Genomic DNA, 25,828 nt, shown 5'->3' with positions numbered 1-25,828 from the left:
AAACCATTTTTTACCCACACATGATAACCATAAATAATTGTCTTTTATGCTTACACCTAACATAAAACATCCATAGCAATGTAGGTAAGAAGCCATAGGGAAATTCTGGGACTTGAATAAAGGTGCTTGGCATGCAGCTCTATCCTCTATTGCCCTTTATAACTCATAGTAATGGGAACACATATTAAATAACAAGCTGTTGGTGAAGCAGTGCAAAAGGTTAGTGAGGACACCGATATTTTGAAATGATCATATTGCAGCAACACCCACATCTGCATTATGTGCAATGGTAATTATACATGTTACCTGTCCAGATGGAAATGCGCAGTCTGCAGTTCTGACAGAAGAACATTTGATATATCATTTAATAACCATGTGGACTTTTTGATAAATAGATACAGACAACACATTTAATGTGAATCATTACATATTGATATTTGCATTATTAGAAATGTATTAATGAGTCATTTAATACAAACCACCTTTCCAGATAAGAATGTCTGTTGCTCAAATAATTAAGATAAGAAGTGAAATTCATTTACCTTGAAAGTGCCAACTCAAGTATATCATAAATTACTTTTTGTCATATTGGTATACTTCCTCTCAGAATCATGTTATTAAAAGCAACATTTCTAAGAACTTGTGCTACTTAAGCTAATACAAAGCTGTAATATATGATTGGAACTGCCACTAGTCAAAGTGTTTCCTTAAGAAAAGTATTCAAAGTATTCATTTATGTATATTATTTATTGATATAGCTGCCACATGTTTTCCATGTGGCAATTTGTGTATTTAATGTTATGATTATCTTGTTAATTCTTATTCCCACATAGGTGCACTCTCTTCTAGAAAGATTTCACTCCTGTGACACAACTTTCCCTATATGTCCCCTTCAGTAAGAGAACAAACAAATACTACAGGTTTTATAGAATAGAGGGAAAAATTATTACTTTACATGGATTATTTTAGGTTCCTGATGTTTATTATCCATTGGGAAAACGTGCAGTGGATGAATTATAGTATATATTTTTCCTTAAAAAATACAGGGAAGGAGCACGTGAAAAATATGTATTTTATTTTCCATTACTGATAAGTAGGGATGCACCAAAAATCCACTTTTTGGGATTCACCCGAATCCCCGAATCCTTCGCGACAAATTCGGCAGAATACAGAACCCGAATCTGAATCCTAATTTGTGTATGCAAATTATGGACGGGTATGGAAAAGGTGGGAAAAAATGTTTTTTACTTCCTTGTTTTGTGACAAAAAGTCAAGTGATTAGGATTTGGATTCGGTTCGGCAATGCACAAGGGTTCGGTTGAATCCTGGATTAGATGCATCCCTACTGATAACATCCTGGCAATGCCCAAGCTGACTATGGTTTTCTTTTTATAATCAGAAATTAATTCTTGCAAAAATAAGCATTGCAGTACCAAGTAGCTCTGAACTGATCCACAAATCACCACTGCATTATATAGATGTCTAGTTATCCATGACTGTGTTTCATAGGACAGTTACATAATAGCAAATTGGCAGAGGTGGGCCTTAAAGGAAAAATGAGTGGTTATCTGAGCTTCTGATCCAAAATACATATTTGTGTAATTTGGCCACAGAAATGGATGGCCAAATTACATTGACCTAATTCAGAGAAGCATCAGTTCAGGGCTGGCCAGAGGCCTGAATATTCAGCAAACTTGATCCATCTTTTCTGTTATTGGCAATCATTTTTCCTACCTTTTCCGTCCCTAATTTGCAAATGCAAATTAGGATTCGGTTCGGTATTCAGCCGAATCTGTCACGATAGATTCCGGGATTCGGCCGAATCCCAAAAAGTGGATTTGGTGCATCCCTAGTAAGAAATAATTATATCTTAGTTGGGATCAAGTACAAGGTACTTTTTCACTATTACAGAGAAATAAATCATTTTTAAAATGTGAATTATTTGGTTAAAATGGAGTTTATGAGATGGTCTTTCCCATAAAACTGAGCTTTCTGGATAATGGGATTCCAGATAAGAGATCCTATACCTGGACATAGTTTCTGATTTAACCAGATTGATAGCTGTTCGTACTGGCAGGATATACAATGTGAGCCAACAACAATCATTTGTTTCTCTTCTTGTTTTCAGAAAACTCAGATTATAAAGAGCTTCTTGGATCTTTGGACACCGCCTTTTTAGTTTCTTATGCAATTGGAATGTTTTTCAGGTGAGTAAAATTGTCCTAGAACTAGAGTTTCCATCTGTCCAGTTTTCACCTGGACAGTCTAGCTTGCAGAAGGACAGCCCAAATGAAATCTCCCTGACCATACTCTAAAGTAAATGACGCAGTGTTTAGTTAGCTGTTTGCCGCATCATCTCCCTGCAATGATGACATTGACCTACCCCTAAATTGCACACTGCACCTTCCCTTGGTTCGACCTACTGTCTACTTAAAGGAGAAGGAAAGACTATAATAAAGTAAGCTTTATAAGATAGGTCTATTTAAATACACAAGTAAATCCTTATATTAATGCTGCTCTGAGTCTTCTGTCAAAAGAAACACAGCATTTCTTTCATAGTGTGTACACATGGGCTGCTGTATCAGATTTCCTTTTTTCAGCTTAAATTCCAGTGCTAGGGCTTGAGCATGCTCAGTTTGTTCCTCCACCCCTCTTCCTTCACCCCCTCCCTCCTCTCCACCCTGCTGTAATCTGAGCCCAGAACTATGAATGAGCAGGGAAAGACTCGGGCAGGAAGTGATGTCACACCAAGCTAATATGGCAGATGCTATCCTAGCAAAACAGAAGGAGCTTCTAGAGCTGTTTTCTCAGGTATGGTAAAGCATTCTGCAAAATAAATATAGTGTTATAGCTTGCATTTGTGTGGCTAATCTATTGGCAATAAACTTTTTTGGTAGCTTTCCTTCTTCTTTAAGACAGCAGAGGAATAGTCATAGTTATAGCTCCTATGTTCATAACAATGCAAAGTGCCTAATGATCCCATTTCTTTTAGTTACAGATAATGGTTGAAAAGTATTTTGCTTCTTCTAATGCCTCTCAGTTCATTGCTCTGTTCTCTGTTTTGCATAAGTTGGGCGTGGACCTTAACTAGGTGCTGTAAACTAGTAGAAGATTCTACTGTTTTGCTGTCCAATCAATCAGCAACACATTTTGTCATTAGAGTGCTGTTAATGGACATCTTTTTGGTTTTTTTCAGTGGCATATTTGGAGAACGCCTGCCCCTGCGGTACTACCTCTCGGGAGGCATGATCATTTGTGGATTATTCACTTGTTTCATGGGACTTGGTTATTACTGGAATATTCATGCACTCTGGTATTATATATTGTTTCAGGTAGGAATTCTGTCTTCACAGTTCTTGCAGATCTGTTTATCCAGCTTAGTTAGTTAGGTAAGGACAGATGTAATGCTTGCAAACCTGGCATAACTAAAGGAATGCAGCATTTAAAAAATGCTAAGCAATGGCTTTGTAAAAAACTAGAGGATAATTTAAAGTAGCGTAGGACGGGTGCAAACTGCAAAAAAACAGGTACTGTTTTTACATTTGTACCCCCTGCCAGTGTTTAGTGCCCATAGGCACTGGTCCAGATTGAATGTTTTGAATACATAAAGTGTTGCCTGCGTTTGGCAGCACTGGATTAATAAAGGGCGTTCAAGGGGTGAAACATTCAAATACACAAGTTATGAAGTGGCATCTATTAAATACAGAACTGCAATGCACCTGCAGTGCTTATCCTTGAACCTAAAGTCACTATCAAACCTCCTTCCACAAGTGTTCTGTAAATGTGCACTAAAACACTTTATAAGACTTATGGCATACAGGGTAGATTACAGGCGTTGGTCCATGTTGTTTTCTACAGTGGCCCAAAGTCACCCGCTGCCCTATAAGTGACAGTTTCACTTTTTAATTATGCTCACCATAAAGGTTATCATTGTGAAACAACTGAACCCGTTATCAGTTTTAAACAGTTTATTTTGTTTGCATATTACAGATATGAATGATTAATACATTTTTTTGTACTAGCTTGATTGTTGATACTGTTTATTGGAACTATTACATGGTGTTATTCCTTCTTGGAGTGCACAAATGATTGACCACAAAAGTATGTGTCACTTATGAATGTCATGAGCCAAATAATACAGATGCTTTCTCAATAACTTTTCATGAAAAAGTGCTGAGTTTAAAGACTTCAAAGAGTAAGAAAATGCATTTTGGTGATCAATGGATGCAAATACTTTGTCCAATTCTTTGCCTGAGTTTAAACAGCTGGTGTTAAACCAACAGACACCCTTCATGCTAATGTCCTTGTTCCCCATCATGTCTTATTTTACAGATATTGAATGGTTTGGTACAAACAACAGGATGGCCTTCAGTGGTTACTTGCATGGGAAACTGGTTCGGAAAAGGGAAGTAAGTATATTTGTGAATAAATTCTACTAATTTTAGCTTTTTTCAAAATAAAAAGCCGATAAGTGAGATAAGGAAAATATGGCTGCACATTTATACTTTTGGTGGTATTTTTATGTAATTGCTACTTGATATTATTATTAAAAACATTTATTTTTAGAGCATCAACATATTTTGCAGCGCTGGGCTTCCTGTGTTATTTCAGCAGCATCATTGTGGTCTAAAGTTTTGCACATCTCATGACTATACATGACAATTAAAGGGTAATGGAAAACTAAGTTCACTGAAACTATAGTATAGGCTTACCGAATGAAAATGTGGGTCTCGGAGCTCATGCCCCAGACCTTCATCATAGGGGAATAAACCACATTTTTTATTTTACATTATGATTAAAAAACAACGGCCTTATGCGTTTCATGTCACCAACGCACACTAAATCATAGGCTTGACGCAAAACGTGTAAGGTTGTTTTTTAATCGTAATGTAAAAAAAAAATGTGTATTTTTAAACTATTGGCTCCTGGATTCAACATTTCAGTTCTGGATTTGCGCCTGCCTGTCATTACGTTATCCAGTGATATAATCTATATATGTTTATTGATATGGTTCCCCAAGTTTGACAGTCACAGTTATTACTCCAAAGATGGTCATGAAGATCCAGACTGACTGATGATTAATTTCAGTTAATGTACGTCACTTGACAGTCATGTCACAGGTGTGCACTCCCTGTTACTGATCTGGCTAGTTAGTCCATATATGGATCCATAAAATTAGTTCAGTTTGTTCACCCGTGTGTAGTTCCAAATTGTCATGATCTATCATATATAAATGACCATGGTCTATCTGCAGCCAGGTTAAACATGAAGCCACTTTTACTTCTGTTTAAAAGACCAAAAAAAAACTAAAATTACCAGAGGGTTCCAGTTTATAGGAAACCCATCTGTGGGCAAAAATACTAACTTTGTGGCTGGGGAACATGGCACTCTATATATACTGTATTCAGGTTGTGGTACTGTAGGTGTTGTAATTACACCCTGTCTTAAAATAATTGCTACACTGTGGATGGACCAGCCAATGCAAGGAGCACCTGGGAGAGATGAAGAAAAATGCCAGTGCTGTGCTCATTAGCTAAATACCATGCATAGCCTGGCAGGTGCACTGGCCCAAGGCAAAAGATGAATATAGTGACACAACCTTGTGATTTTAGATTCCCTTATTCTTTAATATCAACTATAACAAATGTATTGGTTTTTTTAATGTTTATATTTGTTCCAATTACAGGAGAGGCTTTATCATGGGTATCTGGAATTCCCACACTGCTGTTGGCAATATACTGGGTTCATTAATTGCAGGTGCTTTTGTTTCAACTGCCTGGGGCCTGTCCTTCATCGTGCCAGGAATAATAATTGCTGTCTTTGGTATCTTTTGCTTTTTCTTCCTTGTTGAATGTAAGTTATTTATTAGCTTTATTGTACTCAGTTACCTAGCGAGGCAATTTCGAGCGACAGTAGAGAAAAGATCGCCGCGTGTGTTTTTACGCTGGAGATTTTTCGCGATTCCCCATAGACGCCAGCGCAAAAGTTTCCCCAGCGATTGCGGCTTAAAAGTCGCGGCGAAAAGTCGCCGCGAGTCAAATCGCGGCGCTATCGCCTAGTGTGGCCTTAGCCTTAAGTGATAAACTTATCAGAAAGGGACATTTGATCTGGACATTTCAATACCCAAAATATAGCACTGACTGAACAAATCTTTATTTGATGTGATGTTTTCTGCTTAAATTAATTATTGATTTACTAGTCAATAAGCTTTTTTGTTATTTACTGTAAAGGGATCTTGGTCTTTTAAAGCACCCATGCACACGGTTTACGCCATAGTTTTACTTTTAATGTTAATAGAAGGGGATATAAACGCCAAAAAAAATTTTTTACCTAATCGAAGAAATTGTATTTTAGATTAGTAAAATATTTTTAATGGTTTCAGAATTATTTGTAAATGTACAGTAAGTGCAGCATTTGTCTGTACCTTTCATCGCTGCTGGTTCTTACTCAGCAGTGCAGAGAATTGAAAGGGACAAATAGATACTGCTTTCAGTAGCAATTAATCTTATGACTAAATGTTGGAAATTTGGAATTAACGCATATTAGAAATTTGCTTGGAATTCTATTTTCTTTCAGTAGGCAAAATGTATAATGTTTTGGCAGGCCCTGCTTGTTTATAGTTTGAAGCTGCTAATAATATGTCTGCAAAAAAATGCATTGTGAAAGGGGGATGCAAGTGAGACTGCTAGAATAGGGAATACAGACTCCGGTGACAGAAGGAGTCATACCTCTGGTTTACCTGCTTGGCCATCTCTCAGAGCAGCTTGCTTTTAACTGGGCCTGAAAAACAATAACCTAAAATGACTATTATGGACTTAATCTTATGAAGATAGATTTGGGTGATAAAACAGAAATCTTATCTGTTGTATCTGGGCAAGCCATATAGAGGTATAAATATGAGGGAAGGGGCCCAAAGTTGCACAATGAATTGTAGGATCCCAGGGGGCCGCCCTTCATTCTTAAAATGGCAGTTTTTTATTTAGGATTACCCAATGGCACATGCTACGAAAATGTATATTATTATGATATTTTTATGTAGATGAAGCAGGGTTTATATACAGTATGAGCTGTTCTATGCAATATAAAGTTTTGATGACTATTCATTTTTTTTTTAGAATATAGAAAAGTTTTTCTCAAACCAGGATAACCCCTTTTTAAATATAAAAACAAAGTGAGGAAATGTCTGAGCCAAAAATGTTAAAATGTACTCAACTTTTGGTTTTCTTTAAAATTGACTTTTGAGGAAAATGCTGCATTTTAATTTGACCTTTATAAACCTGCTCCTCAGTCATAGTCTTAATCATAGTCTTAAGCCATGCTCACTTTAGAATGGGCATTTATTTATCTATCATATTTTATATCCTCAAGTTGCTGTTTATTATTTACTCCTCCCTTAGATCCAGAAGATGTTGGCTGCACCCCTCCTCAACAGCCTGTGAGTGTTCTTAGTTTGATTTTAGCATTTGTTTGTCATAAGTTGTGTTTTTCAATGATTATCATTATTATATCAAAGTTACAAATTAGTGTTGGCGCATCCCATTGTGGTATTAGAGCTAGAAATACGTAATTTGCACTAACATTTTAAAACTTTCCTAAAAGAAATAAGCCTGGGAGAAAATGTTGAAATGTCTTGAAATATTTGTGGTTATAGATCAACTCACAATGCTAATGTCCATGTAGCTGTAACAATGTTTATCATAGCCACAGTGATTCTTCTTAAATTTTCTTTAAAAGATTTTTTTGTGGACATGGTGACAGTTGAAAAGAGTACTTAAAAGCCACAATTGATGAGCCTGAAATATAGCATGAAAACAATTAAAGGGGCTGTTCACCTTCCAAACACTTTTTTCAGTTCAATTGTTTTCAGATGGATTCTGCTAAATATGTCAATCTAAAACTGTTCAATAGTAAGCCCCTCCCCCTCCGAGCTGCTTTAGAAGGTGAAAAATGAAACTCTACACTTCAATATTGGAAAAACAGTCACAAATAGAAAATAGAAAGTAATTGGTAAAAGTCTTTATTTCTGGTGATCTATCTTAAACCAACTGAACTGAAAGAAATTTTGAAGGTGAACAACCCTTTAAAATGAAGTTATTAATTACACAAACTCTTGTGGATGACAGTATAAATAAAGCCAACATGACATATGCTGATTTTATTGGAATCTTTGAGCAAATTGCCAAATAGGTTACATATTTGTGGTGACAATGTCCGCTGATAATATTTCGGGCAAAATGTGAAGTCCATTTATTAATTCACAGGGACAAGTTCTGGTTAGGACTGGAAATGCCACTATAATGTTCCATTTTATATTTACGTTGATTCTAAGGAGAGAGAGAAGGCAGAGAGGTGATAGACACACAAAATATATTTCAGATATGTTAATGGCAGAGGAAAGGTAAGATCAATGTAGAGTGCCTTGTTGTTAGGGCTCCCCTTGTGATTCTAGCCACTTACCTCCTACCCCAAGCTGGTGCTCCTCTTTAAAAAGAATAAAAAAATAACCAGCCCAGGGTGCAGTACAGAAATTGACAAAAAAAAGTCTGTACAGCATATGTTTTGTTTAGGGCAGAACAGGGGATAGCTGGGACATCAAAGAAAATTGTGATGCATGTAAGTAAATTAACCCAGGATGGTATGTTATTTGAAGAAAAAGGGTGCTGAACCAGGATAGGAAATAAGCAACTAGAAACACTGGAGATGTCCAAGTGATTATGATTTTCCTTCTCCTTTAAGGTGGTTTACATATGGAAAACTACATATGGAGGAATGTCATAAAAGGCACATAGTTTGTCTGGGTGCAGTCACCCATAACAGCCAACAAGATGTTTGCTTTTAAACAAGGTACCAACAAAAGTTTCCTGGTCGTTGTTATAGGTGTCTTGACCTGTCAAAAAACGGAATCTTTTATGACATAACCCCCATGATCTTCAATATACATGGAATACAGTAGGTGTGTGGGAACAAATTCAGTAAGAAATTCAAGCATGCATAAAATGAAAAAATAAATAAAACAATTGCAAGGTCTTACAACAAAAACTGAATTGATGCATTTAATGGCTCAGACTAGAGGGACCAGTGTGTTCTTTCTGTCCCATTTCTCCTGTACTTGGCACACATGCAAAATAACAAAGCAGAATATTGAGTTGATAAGTTATTGGTGCTCTATAAAAAAACAAATATACTGTAAATGAGTTGAATAATATCTGCCATACATATCTAATGATCAAAGTATCTTAATTTTAGGAAGAAGCAAAAGATGACTTGGAAAATATACCTGTGTCAAATAACAGTACAGATACCATTTTTAAGTCCACTGAAAGCAACGCTGATGATTCTGGGAACAGCCACGTAGAAGTTGAGCACCCAGAAGCTATCAGTTTTTTTGGAGCTCTACGAATACCTGTATGTATTGTTCGCTTTTGTCATCAAGTTAAAGATTTGTGAAATCATGCTGATTCTGAGAAAATATTCATAATATTTCATGGTTTTCATAGTCCTTTACATGCCTTAACTCCTAAAATCCTATAAATTGTTTTATATTTTAGGGAGTCGTTGAATTCTCTCTGTGTTTGCTCTTTGCCAAATTGGTCAGTTACACTTTCCTTTACTGGCTACCTCTTTACATTGCAAATGATGGTAAGATATCCATTCCAATAAGCAAAATAATATTTCAGATATTGCCAGTCCACAGTACTGTCTCACACTAGTTGCTATTGCAATTTGTTTTGATTCTTTTTTTGTATAAACAGAATGTTGATCTGCCAGGAATTTAAATTAAAATAAATACTTTAGGCCATTTACTAGTTTTTGGATATAAAACTTTAGTTGGTATTTTGTCTCCCATCCCAATATAGCCATCCCAAAATCAAATACTCCTCATAGGTCCATTAACAAGGGTGCTATGTGGGAATGGAATGACTAAATAGTAAGTAAAAAGGTGCATTTTAAAGGAGAAGGAAAGCTCCAAGACAGTTTATTGCCAACAGATTAGCAATAATAGTGCAAGCTAGAATGCTATATTTATTCTGCAGAATGCTTTACCATACCTGAGTAAACAGCTCTAGACACTGTTTGTTAAGGATAGAAGCTGCCATATAAGCTTGGCGTGACATCACTTCCTGCCCGAGTCTCTCCCTGCTCACTAACAGCTTTTAGCTCAGATTACAGCAGGGATGGGAGGAGGGAGGGGGAGAGGAACAAACTGAGCATGCTCAAGGCCATGCCCTGGAGGTTTAAGCTGAAAACAGGAAGTCTGATACAGAAGCCCATGTGTACACAATAGAAGGAGAGAAAGGCTGTGTTTTTTTTGACAGAGGACTCAAAGCAGCATTACTTTGAAGGTTTACTGGTGTATTTATATAGACCTTTCTGATAAAGCTTACTTAATTTTAGCCTTTCCTTCTCCTTTAAGTGCCAGGTATCCAGACCCAAGAAATGGGGTTTCTTCCCCAAATATTTACAGTTAATTTTGACCAGTGCAGAATATTTACGTCAATAAGAAATTCTTATAGTGATTCAAAAGGTGAAGAATAAGAATGGCAGTAAGTTCTTTTTTTGTTTTTGAGCAGCAAAAAAAAAAACTTAAGGCAGGAAAAGACCGTAGAGATGATGGATGTTGAAAGATGGTGCAGATTGGAACATTTGTCAGGAATTTAGGGGGGGGCAGTGAAAAAGATATAAGGGTCTTTGATTGATTGAAGAAGGATAGCCTATACAACATAAATGTGGCATGCATTGCTAATTTTACAATTGTAGGTTGATCTTGCCAATATTAGGAAGGAAAAAGGTGCATGTTCCAGCAAGCAATATCAGTCGAGAAAGTAGATGGCTTAAAGGAGAAGGAAAGCTACAGATGCAGGTCCGCTAATAGATTACCCACAATAGTGCAAGCTAAAACCCTATATTTATTCTGTGGAATGCTTTACTCATAGAAATGAATGGAGAGTGGCGGAATTTCACTCTAGAGGACTGTGGCGATCTCTAATTTCACTTTCTGATAAATAACCCCATAGAGAGAGTATATGCATATGCCTATATCAAATATGCCATCTACACCAATTAAAGACTATATTCTGGTAGATCCAGAGTATCTCAACACAATGATTATCTATGTGTAATATGCAATCTTGTAAATTTGATTTACTCTCCACTTAGGTTAAAATATATTATCCAATAAAAACTAACATACCACAAACACTTGGAGAGGTATTTAGATCCCACTGAGGAAAACTACCATAGAACTATTCTAATAGTTATTTTAATGGTTGTTGTTAAATCTCATATTTCACAGTAGCATTTGGTGCCTTTAGGAAGTAGATCCCAGGGGTACTAACAAATTGGTATCAAAGTCTTTCGGCCAGATCTCGATCGGGGAAGCCATACACGGGCCAATAAGCTGCCAACTCGGTCTGTCGGCAGGTTTTATCGGCCCGTGTATGGCCACCTTAAGTCTGTGCTTGTCTGTGTGCTCACCTCGAAAATGTGCCTGGAATCTGACAAGATCACTGCCAACCCATGATTGCTTTTTGTACCAGATTGCCAATCTGTATGATTTATATAGTAATTGAAGATGTTTTGTTTAAAAAGAAATAAAAATCTGATATAGATGTAACTTTCCAACAATTTCTCTTACTTGTATTGATGCAAAATTTTACGTATTTTTTCTTATAGCCCACTTTGATGCCAAAGCTGCTGGGGACCTCTCCACCCTGTTTGATGTTGGGGGCATAATTGGTATGTTATTAAAAATATTTATCTTTCTTACTTGATAAATACAGTTTCTGAGCTTTTCAATGTCAGTGCACCCAAACTGGATTGTTTTTGTATCTGTTTCCAGGTGGAATTTTGGCTGGTGCCATTTCAGATTACACTGGTAAAAGTGCCATAACATGCACAATAATGCTTATTTTGACAGCTCCAATGGTAAGTGTCAGAGGCATATTTCATTGCTTTCTCTCTGTCTCTCTTTATCTCTCATATGTTTGTGTTATATATGAATGCAGTGGAAATTCAAAGTGTAGTAGCAGGCAATGTGATGCTTCAATACGATAGTTCAGAAAAGGTACACCTAGATTTTTCTGTATAATATGTAGTTTAAGAGTAGTCATATCCTGTCACTAGATGTAGTGGACAATTTCTAGTGTTTTCTGAATGGCTAGATTTGATCTGACTTTGACAACCACACGAAAGGCCAAATAACATGGATCCATTCATGTGGACAATAGCTGAAGAAGCAAATATTGGTCCAGGTATTGGTCTGGGTAGACCAACTAACTGAATTGTGGGTGAAAAACAGTCCAAACTGCTTCCCAAATGTGTTTGTATACCCAGCAAGCCTTATCTAAATCCATTTTCATTGTATAGTTTGCATTTGAATTTTCAGTATTTTGGTAACCTTTATTTAATCTGGGATTTCTGTAAAGAGACTTCTGTGCGTCATATTTTTTGTTATAGGCCTTCTGTTATATACAAGGCTTGATTACACTAAAGATGATTTACACTTGCCATACACTTAAAAAATATGCTTATCTGTCAAGGTGTGGACCTCGGCCAACAGTTGCTCACCTGATGGGGTTTTCAGATTTGCCAGTTATCAATCGTGCAGCTTGTTAGAAGGCATTATTGTTATTGTCATTGTCTATCTTTGGCTCCTATGGTCTGCCTAGATTTATGGGCCCGGAGACTGTGAAAGTGGTGTGAAAGTACCACAGTGGCTCACATCTGTGGACACATTTGCAGAAAGGCAATAGGAAAGGAAGTCCAGGGCCAGGGGTGCGCATATAGGACCTATGCCAACTCTGACCATATATCCATTTATAAAAACAGAGTCTCTGGCATAAAACAAGACAGAACTGCTGCTTACTGCATGTTTGTATGTTACCTTTAAATCATCTATGCAAAGCAGTTATAGAAGTATGATCCTTTGTAACTGTATTCAACTTCACTTTCAGGAAGTTGTGGGGCCACACTACATTGTCTATGGCCCTGCTTAATCTTAAATTTGCCCTGGTTACACACAGCACTACAAAATAAGACATAAGACTGTATTAATCAGGTGACTGAACATACTTTGATTTTAAAGCATAGTACAGGTTGTCAAAGAAGTACAGTATGTTTTGGGGTTCAGCTCGAGGCAACCACAGCCCTTTAGCAGTGAAGATCTGTGTCTCCAAATGTGTTACTAATAGCTCCCCATCTTATTTTCCATTGATTCCCTGCACATACTCTATCGACGGCTTCGCCACACTTCGCCAGGCGTAGTTTCGCCAGGGCTGCGCGAATTCACGAAGATCCCTTGTGCAGAGGTTACCGAACGGTTGCGAAGTTGCACTAGCCATAATACGATAAGCAGTCCAAAGTTACGCTAGAAGTGCCTAATTAGCATACGTGCAGTTAAAGTACAATTACGTCCCTTCGCCAGAGCGCAACTTCGTCTGGCGTAAGGGTGTAAAGTACTGCTAGATTATGTCTGCTTCGCTAGCGAATTTATTCCTGCACCCGTTAGTAAATCAGCGAAGTGGCAAGATGACATTACGCTGGTGAATTTTCACTAGTGTTAGCCACTTCGCCCTTTAGTAAATTTGCCCCTATGTCCAAAAAAAGATCCCATTGGACCAATTTCTGTGTTGGTTATTGGGCCTCCACCTTTCATTGAATTGAGTACATGTTCATGGCTACCTGGCCCTGAATAAGCAGCTGGTTGGTAGCTGAATGATAGAGGCCACAGAGTACTGAGAAACTCAGGAATAATTCATCCCAGTTAATCATTGTAATGGGTAACAAGCAAGGTATTTAGGGCAGAAAAACATGGGGCATCAGCTGAGTATGGAAGTGAGAGAGAAAGATAGTTCACTGTGAATGTTTTTTATACTTGTTGCTTCTTTTCACTCATCCCATCTTATTTTTCATTCTTTTTATAGTTGTTCATTTACTATCATTTTGGGCAGGCAGGAGTATCCACTACCATTGGTAAGTAATTTACTGATGAGTTCTGCTCCCCAAAGAACAGATAGGTGAGTCCTATTGGCTCACAAAAACCTTAATATCTTAAAAAAAAGAAAGTAAAATTCTTGCTAAAGTGAACATTTTGTAGAATTTTACCTAACTGATGTATATAAACAGAGTCATCAAGATTTTGTATCCATTTCTGTTATGCTCCTCTCCTGCATATCGCTAACGTAAATATTCTCTTCCTAGCAATGCTGATTGTATGTGGCATATTGGTTAATGGCCCATATTCACTTATCACCACGGCTGTGTCTGCAGATCTGGTAAGGCGTATGTGAGTTTTGCCAATAGCTGTTGTAGCAACATTTAAATAGTTTCTATCCTATCAACCATATGAAATCATGCATGTAAACTACAACCATTGTCATTTTTTACCAAAAAAGTAACAACTGAAATTGCATTGCATCATTACATCTAACACAAGGGACCGTTTAAACATTTTTTTTCTAAGACTGTTAAAGAGCCATTCGCCTTTTCTAACCATCATTGTGATCCAATCATTTGGTAGACAGGGCAGACAATATCACCCACCGCATGGTGGAAAAGATCCACTTAGACTAACATTGCGTCTGCTTTCTACAGAGGTGTATATTCCTGCCAGCAATGTGCCATTCAACAAATTGTCAAAATACAGGTATACCCTGCAGCAATTCTAGAAGGTCATCTACACTAGACAGAAATTAGAGAAAGGATAGAGAAATATGACAAGATAGAGAAAGGAAATAATAAGGGGGCTAGAAAAATATATGGCTGTGCAAAATCCAAGATAAAGTCTCCAGGCTGGAGAATAATAGGAGTGTTGGCCCAGGGTAGGACGTGAGTTAAAAGAATCACTGGGGTGCCTGCAAAATGTGATTTTTAGTTTCATTGTCTGTTCATCTGTTCAGTGTCAGTGGCCTGCTGAATACCAGGACTATTTCCTAGTGGCCCTTTGCACTTTTTCAGAGCATAGACCTTTACTACCTTTTCCAGGTTCTGCTTGTGTTTCATTTATTCCCAGCAGTGAGAAAGATAGGAAGGAATTAGTTTAGGAGTCTGAAAGGGCCAGGGAAATAATGTATTGGCACAGATAAGCAGGATAATCCAGGGAGGCTGTTAAATATATAGAGGTGACAGGCCAAGTTCTATTGGTATCCGAGGTCCAACACGCAGCCAGCCCTCTAATGCCATGCCCTCTAATACCATGCCCCCCCCATTGCCCCCCTGGGCAGCTGCTTACACCTAGCTCGGGCACTGAGAGCTAGCAGGAGGAGTTTCTTAGGAAGAATGTCTCTATATATAAAATGTTTTCCATAGACTTCAGTGACCGTGCCTTCTAGGCTATACTAATCAGTTACTTTTGAACAATGAACTTCTCAAAGATGATCATAGCAATGCTTTTAGGGATCTGGGTTGTCGATCCCTGTGACCTTTAACTAAGAAAATTGCAATAAGCAAACAAACCTTTACTGTTGGATTTGTTTTTCTGTAAAATAATAGAAAAAATTAAGACATTTGTATTTACTGTATCTTCAGGCTAAAGTCATGCAGGGAGGTTTCTCTTCGAGCATACAGTATTGCAGCTAGCAGAAAAGCACCTGCCACATCCCAATAACTATGATACTGTATGAACATCCTGAAAGAGTCAGTACTGGTTATTCTTGTTCTAAAATACTACAGAGAAAACACCACTGTGTGCCTTTAATCTTATAATAAGATATTCTGACCACAGTGGTCATTAAAGAATTTGGAAACATTAACAGGAATAAAATACAGGTATGGGATCTGTAATATGGAAACCCATTATCAAGAAAGCTCAGAATTACAGAAATGCCATCGCCCATAGACTCCATTATAATCAAATATTCCAACGTTTTTAAAAAAGATTGCCTTTTTCTCTGTAATAATGAAAAGGAAAATTGTACTTGATCCTAAGATATTACTGAAAGCAAAATGTTTACATGACTTTCTTAGACTTAAAGTATGAAGATCCAAATTATGGAAAGATCTGTTATCCGGAAAACCCCAGGTCCCAATCATTCTGGATAATAGGTCCCATACCTGTATCATACCAGAAATCTGCCCTGCACTAATTACTTTACAGTGTACTTTTGAATGTTAGAGTTGAGTGTTTTGAGTGTTATGCTGCTTTGAATGGTACTAAGATCCATATTTAATAGTCACAAATTACACTGAACCAAAGGTTTTTTTGGCCCCCCTGGTTGCACTGGTTACTGAGAAAGCTGTAGATGAGGCCTGAGCTCTTCATGCTGCTATAACATTGGTCACTTGATGTTATTTTCCAGGGTACACATGAATCACTTCAGGGTAATGCCAAAGCTTTGTCAACAGTCACTGCAATTATTGATGGTTCAGGATCAATAGGTCAGTATATTAATATTAATTTACCCCTCCTGCTGAAAAAGGTAAATAACTAGTTATACTAACATGTTTCCTCCGAAACAAAAGATTGCAATGGAGTTAAATGCAACTTGCCAACAGAAATTAAAAAAAAAAACTGCCTTCCATTACAGAAACTCTATGCATTGTCACTTGGGTATACCCATAGACATTTGAGGCACCTCGGTGCCTCGCAGTGGTTGCATTCTGTACTGCATTTTGCAACTGACAGCATAAAAGAAGCTCGTTTTCACTAATAGTCTTAGGGCACAGGGCTACTGTGGCTATTAAGATTAGCCAGTATTTAGTTGCCCTTCAAACACAAATACATATAAATGCAGTAATTAAAGACATCTGTTCAATCTCACATCACTGTACAGTATATCTGTTTTAGTTTAATAGTCTTTCAGAACTATTTAGTGTCTGCATTTGGTATGTTGAGATTTCTGCACCCATACACAGTATACAGTATATAAAGAGCTGTGCTGATGCATCTGCAATCATACATATTTTTCTATATGGCCTATTACTCATGTGGTGCTTAAAGTAACGCTGTGCTCATGTGGAAACCAGTGGCCCTGCTAAAAAAAATCCAAATCAAATCACAGAGTTGGTCATTTCTGAACGGTCGTTTACCTGTTACTACTAGCATGTGCCCTAGATAGTAGGGTTGCCACCTTTCTGGTTTTGAACTGGACAGTCTGGTTTTTACATGGGCTATCTAGTGCAAAACTCCCTGTCCAGGCTTTAGAGTCAATAGGAGGCCTGAAATGTGCCAATCTGTTATAGAATATAGTCCTGTCCCTCATATCATAGTCCTGCCCCCCAAATGGCATCACTGTGCCACCTGACGTCTCCCTAGAACATAATCAAAATGGATAAATACAAAGAATGCTGAGACTAACCCTTCACATGTTCAAGCTTTTAATTGTGTGGGTGTTTGAGCCACTGTATAATGTGTAACTTTTGTTTTGACTCTTAACCAATGTTTTGCTCCATCAACTGTTGTACTTTTGCATTGTTAAAAAAGATTTTGATTTAATTAAGGATCACTGGCTCCTTGTCTCAGACTTTGTAAATGAAACCCCAAGGCTGCATTTGCTTTGGGAATGAGGATGCTCTCATATGTATTTGACCATGGCACTGGCAAGATGACAAACTTGTTACTGTGCGCATTAGACAGATGTGCCACCAGTCCCCTAGCAAGATGATTGAGGCAGCAGAGAACAAGCTTTTGTATTTTAGAAGTGCTACAGAAATTATAGCAAAAGTATATAGCAAAGTGGATTATTTTGCTCTATAGTAGTGCACCTTTCTTTTTGACTATTTAATATTTCTTTATTTTTTTGGAGAATTCATAAAACATACTTTTTTTTATTAAAATGGCATTGCTCATCCTTAGGTGCTGCTCTAGGACCTTCACTTGCAGGTGTTCTCTCCTCCAGAGGGTGGGACTATGTTTTCTACATGTTAATAGCGGCTGATATATGTGCCTGTTTGGTAAGTTTACCTAATACTCTTGCTGTATTAATATATTCCTACTTTATTATTACCACAGAAAAAAAGGAAATCATTTTTAAAAATTTGGCTAAGATGGAGTCTATGGGAGATGGCCTTTTTGTAATTTGGAGCTTTATGGATAGTGGGTTTACAGTTAAAGGATCCCATATCTGTACTACTGAAATGATTTTCAGTACTCACAATTGTAATTAACCAGTAACGTCTAACTAGCCACCAATCATATGCCTATACAGGTATAATATCTATTATTTGCCAACCCCTTATTCAGAAAGCTCTGAAATATATATCCATGCCTTTTTCCATCTGGTTTAAACAAATAATTCTTTATTTTAATGTTTACATTGTTTGTAGAAGCCTTAAGACATGGTACTCTGGAATAGTGCGGAACCCCTTATCCATAAAACCCGCATTACAGATAACCGATAATAGCAGACATGTCAAGCCCACTTCAGTAACAACTAACATAGTTAGTTTCTTTACCTTTCCTAGAACATAAATATGCCCTCTGAGGCCTATGGCACACAAGGTGATTTGTCTGTCCTAATGTTGTCCGGGAGAATCACAAAAAAAGGATAACTTACCTTAAAAGTAAATATTAACATGATGCAGACAGTTGTAGGAAATTCATTGGTGTTGGTGTGGGGAGGCATATCCATTCCAAGTATTCGTTAAAGGGGTTGTTCACCTTTGAGTTCACTTTTTAGTATGATGTAGAGACTAAGTGCTGCGAGAAAAGTGATTCGCGAAACGCATTGAAGTCAGTAGGGGTCAATAATTTTGATGCGAGTGACAATTTTTATAGGGGCAACTATTTTGTCTAAATGCATTAAGTCAATGGTTGTCCGAACAATTTTGATTCATTCGCTGGCAACGAAACATGGAAATTCGCACCTGGCGAATTTATTCACCTATCACTAGTAGAGAGGGATATTCTGAGTCAATTTGCAATTGGTTTTCATGGTTTCTCATTTGCTTTTTATTCAGCAGCTCTCCAGTTTGCAATTTCAGCCATCTGGATGCTAGGGTCCAAATTACCCTAGCAACCATGCATTGCTTTGAATAAGACAATGGAATATAAATAGGAAGGGCCTGAATAGAAAGACGAGGAATAAAAAGCATCAATAACAATAAATATGTAGCCTTACAGAGCATTGGATTTAGATGGGGTCAGTGACCCCATTTGAAAGCTAGAATTGGTTAGAAGAAGAAGGCAGATAAGTTAAAAACCATAAAGAATAATGGCCAATTGAAAGTTGCTTAGAATGAGCCATTCTATAGCATACTAAAAGTTAATGGTGAACCTCGCTTCCAAACCAAAATTTGATAAAGACACAACACAAAAACCCCTAATAAAGCCATCACAATTATCTGTTTCTTCAAAAAGTATGATTAAATGGCCCTTTCTATGCTGAAATCCAGCTGTTTAACAGGTCTTCTTTTTAAAGGTGAGCCACTCCTTTAAGGCTTATGCCACACAGGGCTTAATTTCTGCTTCTATACGCTTTCTTTGCATGTAGAGAGCAGCCAGTGTACTCCCATCCACTCCTCTATGTCACTGCAATGACAGGCACGGCATTAGTGTGCAGACACACACAGAGAGAATATAAATTATTTCACATTATTATTTCACATTTTCTCACTGATATCCACTCTGATATTATGCTCTGTGTGCTCCAGGCTGCTGTTGAGTAGCTAAGCTTAGGGGTAGTTGGAAATTATTAAGCCATAGTACTTGCCAAAAAAAAGCTGATTATTAATTCAAATGCAGAATTGTTTTTTTGTATATCTAATGTGAATCAAATACATTACAAAGCAGCTGTGTGTGTGTGCGGTACAGTATATGTCAAATTACTGTTCTGTATAATGTCAGGCATATATTTATTTTAGTAGTTGATCTATAAATTATTGTTTTCTTTGTTGTAGTTGCTAGCTCGTCTGGTATACAAGGAAATAAAGACGCTATGCGGAGGAGTGAGAAAAAGGTGAAACATGTTTTTCTTTTATCAGGTGGTCATAACTTTAACTTATTAAGATGGCAAATAACAAAAGTGCAACAGTTATATTGGGGTTCCCAGATGCATTCTAGTCTCAATACATAAGTATAAATTGGTCCAGCCGGATAGCATTTCTACTTTTCTATATTGTCCATATATTAAAATATGCAGTATTTAAGCTGGCCAACTACATCAAAGTCATCCATGGTATAGCCAGTCCTACACTCAACTTTTATCTAATTCATTACAAATTCTATTGCCTCAGTATACATTTTACAGTTAAAGTTAAAGTTTTACCTGCTGCTTTCAATGTTGAAACTCCCAAAAATGGTTGCCCTTTTATTGGCCATATACAATGCTGTTTGTGCAATGTATGTGAAAGGCCCCACCACATCTAGACACATGTCCTTATTACCCTTTTTTTGTACTTTCCTTTTCTCTAATAAATTGTACAATACAATACAACTTCCTGATATACTTTATCTTTACAATTAATCATCTTATTTATGCATATGCAGTTTATCTTTTATTGTAGATACGGCCTCCAAAACTTAATGCAAGATGCAGGGTGTGGTTTCACCAGTGACTTATAAGAACAATGACACATGGTGCTACTTGTTGCGTGCAATGTTTTGTGCTTTGTAGCCTCCAGAGAATATGTTTTGTATTGCAATCACGAGCAACAGGTAGCAAAGTGTGTCATTGCACTAAGCGTACTAGCACATGGGGAAATGTGCCACCCATGTTCAAATCTGTGCTGCCACAGGCAACAAATCTCCCTGAAATGGTTTCCTACTTGGAATAAAGTAGGTTGGCGACTGGAAAAAAACACACAGCACTTGTTTTTCAAGGTTTTTCAAGGTCAAGCAAAGTTGCCCTGTAAGGAAACGACTTTAGAAACTAAGCATCGGATACGTTTTTCCACCAGGAATAAATTAAAGCATTTGAAAGAGATTTGTTGCAGATTTAAACAAAGGTGACCAATCTCCCTGTGTGTCCGTTCCCTAAGATGGCAAATAACAAAAGTGCAACAGTTATATTGGGGTTCCCAGATGCATTCTAGTCTCTATACATAAGTATAAATTGGTCCAGCCGGATAGCATTTCTACTTTTTCTCTCATTTCATATATTGTCCATATATTAAAATATGCAGTATTTAAGCTGGCCAACTACATCAAAGTCATCCATGGTATAGCCAGTCCTACACTCAACTTTTATCTAATTCATTACAAATTCTATTGCCTCAGTATACATTTTGCAGTTAAAGTTAAAGTTTTACCTACTGCTTTCAATGTTGAAACTCCCAAACATGGTTGCCCTTTTATTGGCCATATACAATGCTGTTTGTGCAATGTATGTGAAAGGCCCCACCACATCTACACACATGTCCTTATCACCCTTTTTTTGTACTGTCCTTTTCTCTAATAAACTGTACAATACAATACAACTTCCTGATATACTTTATCTTTACAATTAATCATCTTATTTATGCATATGCAGTTTATCTTTTATTGTAGATACGGCCTCCAAAACTAAATGCAAGATGCAGGGTGTGGTTTCACCAGTGACTTATAAGAACAATGACACATGGTGCTACTTGTTGCGTGCAATGTTTTGTGCTTTGTAGCCTCCAGAGAATATGTTTTGTATTGCAATCACGAGCAACAGGTAGCAAAGTGTGTCATTGCACTAAGCGTACTAGCACATGGGGAAATGTGCCACCCATGTTCAAATCTGTGCTGCCACAGGCAACAAATCTCCCTGAAATGGTTTCCTACTTGGAATAAAGTAGGTTGGCGACTGGAAAAAACACACAGCACTTGTTTTTCAAGGTTTTTCAAGGTCAAGCAAAGTTGCCCTGTAAGGAAACGACTTTAGAAACTAAGCATCGGATACGTTTTTCCACCAGGAATAAAGTAAAGCATTTCAAAGAGATTTGTTGCAGATTTAAACAAGGGTGACCAATCTCCCTGCGTGTCCGTTCCCTAAAGGGGCTTTTCATAGCATTTAATCTGTATTTTAATCCATTAAAATTACTGGACGCCCCCTCTTAAATTCTGTAGTACTTATTATTAGCAGCGTTCTGTTATAATCTGTAATTAATGCTTTGATATAATTTAGACAACAGCATACTTATACATTATGATATTGTGTATGATAATTTAATTTATTGATTGCTTGGATTCACCAGTATGGTTAATGTTTTTTTAGTTTGCAGGTGTTCCTTCTCTCTGAATTATTGTTTGTTTGTTTTTTAACTAGAAAATACTCCTAACCTTTTATTTATATTTTGTTATTTAAAAAAGGATGTGCATTAAATGACTTCTGGAATTTTTTTTAAATCTGTTTTAAAATAATTCTCTTCACCATGTTTTATAGCAATAGTCTGACATTAACCCAAAGTAATTCTCGGGAGTAGTTATGATTACCAATGTTTTGTGAGTATATAATGTTTAGTTTGGAACTAGACCTTTCCTAAGCTTCCTGTATGGAATCTAAAAATCAGACTGATTATTGCTTAATCTCTTTGGTGATCCGATTTTTCAGATGTAAATGTATATGTCACACACTTAGTTAATTTTCTAGCAGTTTACCTTTATGAACATAGAATTAATTTTACCAACAAAATTACTGTTCTTTTATTAACAAGATACTGAGGCTTTTGCAATTGTAACCATCTAACCATCTACCTGAAAAATTATTAGCCAAGCCCTAACAAAAGCAACAAATCTTATGTAAACATCTCCAGACTGCATAAAACAATCAATGCTTTGATATATGATTTTTTTTTACATTTGGTTCTCTATTCTTTGCTTGCTTTTGATAAAAAATAATTCATTCGATGCTTCTGCTTTTTAAAGTGTCTTACATGGAATAATTATTGCAGAATGGCTTTATGGTCAGAATACAGACCAGTAGTCTGGAGCAAAGTCAAGGTACAGAGGAATCACAACTAAGGATTTAGACTAATATAACTTGTCATGGTCATTGGATTATCCTTTATATAGTGCCAACATATTCAGTAGTGTTTTACAGAGATTATACATCATTCACATAAGCCCCCCTTATATACTGTATAAATGTTTGTGTGTGGCATGAAACACGAGAACGAGAAAGGACCAGGTTTACCAACAAAGCTTTGTAGCTCTGCAGTTGGTTCTGCTAGGGAAGTGGGAGTGATGCGGTTAGTCAGGTTGTGGGCTTGAGTATTGGCATTTAAGTATACAATCCTGGGGGGGTTGTTTCCTATTAATCAGGATATATGCTTAGATAATAATGAGCAGCATACCTACCATTTACAGTGATCCGAAATGCTGTCTAGGTGTAGAAGAATCCCCAAGCTCTGCAAATTTCCTACATTATTTGTTCTATTCTATTCACCACATAACTTCTGCTTCTTATTCTTTTCTAACAGCGTGCCTTGAAAGTATGACCCTTACTTTAACTAGAATTGCACTAAACATCCCCATGTACTAATGTATTAATTCTTTTATACTAAACATTTAGGAACAGTGTCTTTGCGAATATAATATATCATACCTGCATACTTCATGCATGCAGTTACCATGTTATGTGTTTATATATAAATAATTTTGAAAGCAGTGACTCACGCCTTATGTAGGTTCATGTGAATGATTGTTAGTTAGATTGATTTTTAGTTCATATGCAGTAGTAACAAAAGTAAAAAATGTCTTCCTTTTCATAGGAAACTTCTTTTACACCCGTTCCCTTGCAGTCTAGTGTCAAAACAGTCCTACCTTCCTGGATATTTCAGACCTGTGCAAAATCAAGGAGCAAAATGTATTTTACATGATAACTCTGATGGTCTGCCAGAGAAGCTGTGCTGTAGTCTACTGTGCCGCTAGCCATTGCTATCCCTGTGACACATGGTTTAGAAATTAAAGGGGTTGTTCACCTTTTGAGTTACCTTCTAGTATGGTGTAGATTGTGATATTCTGAGACCATTTGCAATTTGGTTTACATTTTTTATTATTTGTGGTTTCATAAATTATTTAGCTTTACATTTAAATGTTTATTCTGCAGCTCTCCATTTTGCAATTTCAGCAATCTGATTGCATCCATGGATTTGAATGAGAGTCTGGAATATGAATAGGAAAGGGCCTGAATAGATAGACAAGTAATTAAAAAAAAATATCAGTAACAATAAATTGTAGTCTTACAGAGCATTTGTTTTTTTTAGATTGGGTCAGTGCCCCCCCCCTGCCCCATTTGAAAGCAGGAAAGTTTCAGTAGAAGAAGGCAAATAATTAAAGAAAAAAAAACTGTGAAAAATAAACAATGAAGACAAATTGAAAAGTTGCTCAGAATTGATTATTCTAAAACTTACTAAAAGTGAACCAGTACTTTAAGTTCATTTGAAATGACATACATTTTTCCTTTTCTTTGATCTTCTGTCACTCCGCCTGAAAGTGCGTTATATAGCATATCCGATTGTGGCATAGTTGTTAAAAGAAAGTGCCCTGGGTCAGTGCAGTCACATGATAAAAAAGTGAAAAACCGAAAGTAGCCACTTTGCTTAAAAACTGTTAAATTAAATAAAATTGAATGAAATGTAGCAATGATGGGAGATTGTAATGTATAGCATGTCTGACCAAGCTACTGCACACATCCTTCTTTGGGGTATTAAATGTAAAAGCTTCAGATTCCTACATGTAAATTGATTCTGATCTCTCAAAGATGCAACTGTATCATGCTTTTATCCAGAACTATTGCATCTTTCTCTCTTCCAGTTTGGAGCTGGAATTGGTATGCTTTTTAATCAATTCTGTTAATTTGCATGACATTTAAAGTATGTAATCACAATGATTATTTTGAAGAGCTTTGATACAGTGTTTTATACCCACTGTTTATCTATTCCAGCTACACTGAAATTTGATTTTACCTGCAAGAGGAGCCTGGATCAATTTCAATACTTTGCTGGCAGGATCAGCCAGCATGCTGCTATTTTTAAGACTGAAGACTTTTAAATGATCTAACAGATAGAATAATTGTATTAGGGCTATTGTAAAATAGGCATTTTGATCATCACTACTCGGTAGCATCAGTCAAAACTTTGGGGATTACTGCAGGTCATGTCCCCTCAACAGCAATCAGAAGGTGCAACACATCACGCCTTAGCCAGAAATGCACCATACAATTTGTGCAATAATCTCGGGTTGGGTTGTGGATCTACTAGTAACCTGCAAACAGCTTCTCACAATCTAAGGCCCACTGTTTGGAGTAGCAGCCTTCAAGCCTAGTGTCCCATAACCCTTTGGTAATTTAAGGGTTAGTCATAATTTTACAAATTTTATATACAGAATTCTACAGTTGTACATAAATAAACAAATTCTTTGCAATCAGTATTTTGCCTTCTGCGTCTTCATGTTTGTGTTCATATTAGATTGTATACAGTATTTTACAGTAATTTTCAGAAATCTTGCACAGAGGACATTCACCTATTGAAAGAGAACTAAAGTTGAACAAATAATTGGCCTAGAAATTTTCACCAAGGCACCCACAGTTCTTTAGCAGGGAAGACCTGTGCCCATGAAAATACCCCATATTCTTTTCTGCTGATTCACTGTGCATGTTCTTTGCTGCTGTCAGTTACCAAGCTTTGGGAACAATTTACAATTCACTTTGGGGCACATTTACTTAGCTCGAGTGAAGGAATAGAATAAAAAATACTTCGAATTTCAAAGAATTTTTTTGGCTACTTCGACCATCGAATTGGCTACTTCGACCTTCGACTATGACTTCGACTTTGAATCGTACTATTCAACTAGAAATCGTTCGACTAGTCGACCATTCGATAGTCGAAGTACAGTCTCGTTAAAAAAAACTTTGACCCCCTACTTCGCCACCTAAAAACTACCGAGTATCAATGTTAGCCTATGTTATCCACATCCGCCCAGAGCTCA

At 36.9% G+C, this 25,828-nt stretch overlaps 1 protein-coding gene across 2 annotated transcripts in view; it reads left to right on the top strand.

Annotated features, from left to right (window-relative positions):
- Positions 1 to 25,268, top strand: part of slc37a2.S (solute carrier family 37 (glucose-6-phosphate transporter), member 2 S homeolog) — a 38,750-nt gene extending 13,482 nt beyond the window's left edge. Inside the window, exons 4-19 of one of the 2 annotated variants that reach the window (XM_041571319.1) lie at positions 2,129 to 2,207; positions 3,197 to 3,332; positions 4,333 to 4,409; positions 5,687 to 5,853; positions 7,398 to 7,435; positions 9,247 to 9,405; positions 9,549 to 9,639; positions 11,674 to 11,736; positions 11,840 to 11,925; positions 13,923 to 13,971; positions 14,200 to 14,273; positions 16,296 to 16,374; positions 17,792 to 17,889; positions 19,834 to 19,892; positions 22,284 to 22,342; positions 24,786 to 25,268. In XM_041571319.1, the coding sequence (XP_041427253.1) occupies positions 2,129 to 2,207; positions 3,197 to 3,332; positions 4,333 to 4,409; positions 5,687 to 5,853; positions 7,398 to 7,435; positions 9,247 to 9,405; positions 9,549 to 9,639; positions 11,674 to 11,736; positions 11,840 to 11,925; positions 13,923 to 13,971; positions 14,200 to 14,273; positions 16,296 to 16,374; positions 17,792 to 17,889; positions 19,834 to 19,892; positions 22,284 to 22,323 (1,295 nt within the window). In that variant the 3' untranslated portion in view covers positions 22,324 to 22,342; positions 24,786 to 25,268. The remainder of the gene's footprint in view (positions 1 to 2,128; positions 2,208 to 3,196; positions 3,333 to 4,332; positions 4,410 to 5,686; positions 5,854 to 7,397; positions 7,436 to 9,246; positions 9,406 to 9,548; positions 9,640 to 11,673; positions 11,737 to 11,839; positions 11,926 to 13,922; positions 13,972 to 14,199; positions 14,274 to 16,295; positions 16,375 to 17,791; positions 17,890 to 19,833; positions 19,893 to 22,283; positions 22,343 to 24,785) is intronic. The other variant, XM_018241669.2, reaches the window with a different exon arrangement.
- Positions 25,269 to 25,828: the final 560 nt, after the last annotated feature.

Source organism: Xenopus laevis, chromosome 7S (genome assembly GCF_017654675.1).
Source record: "Xenopus laevis strain J_2021 chromosome 7S, Xenopus_laevis_v10.1, whole genome shotgun sequence".
NCBI lineage: Eukaryota > Metazoa > Chordata > Amphibia > Anura > Pipidae > Xenopus > Xenopus laevis.
This window is presented reverse-complemented; position numbering and strand designations above follow the sequence as displayed.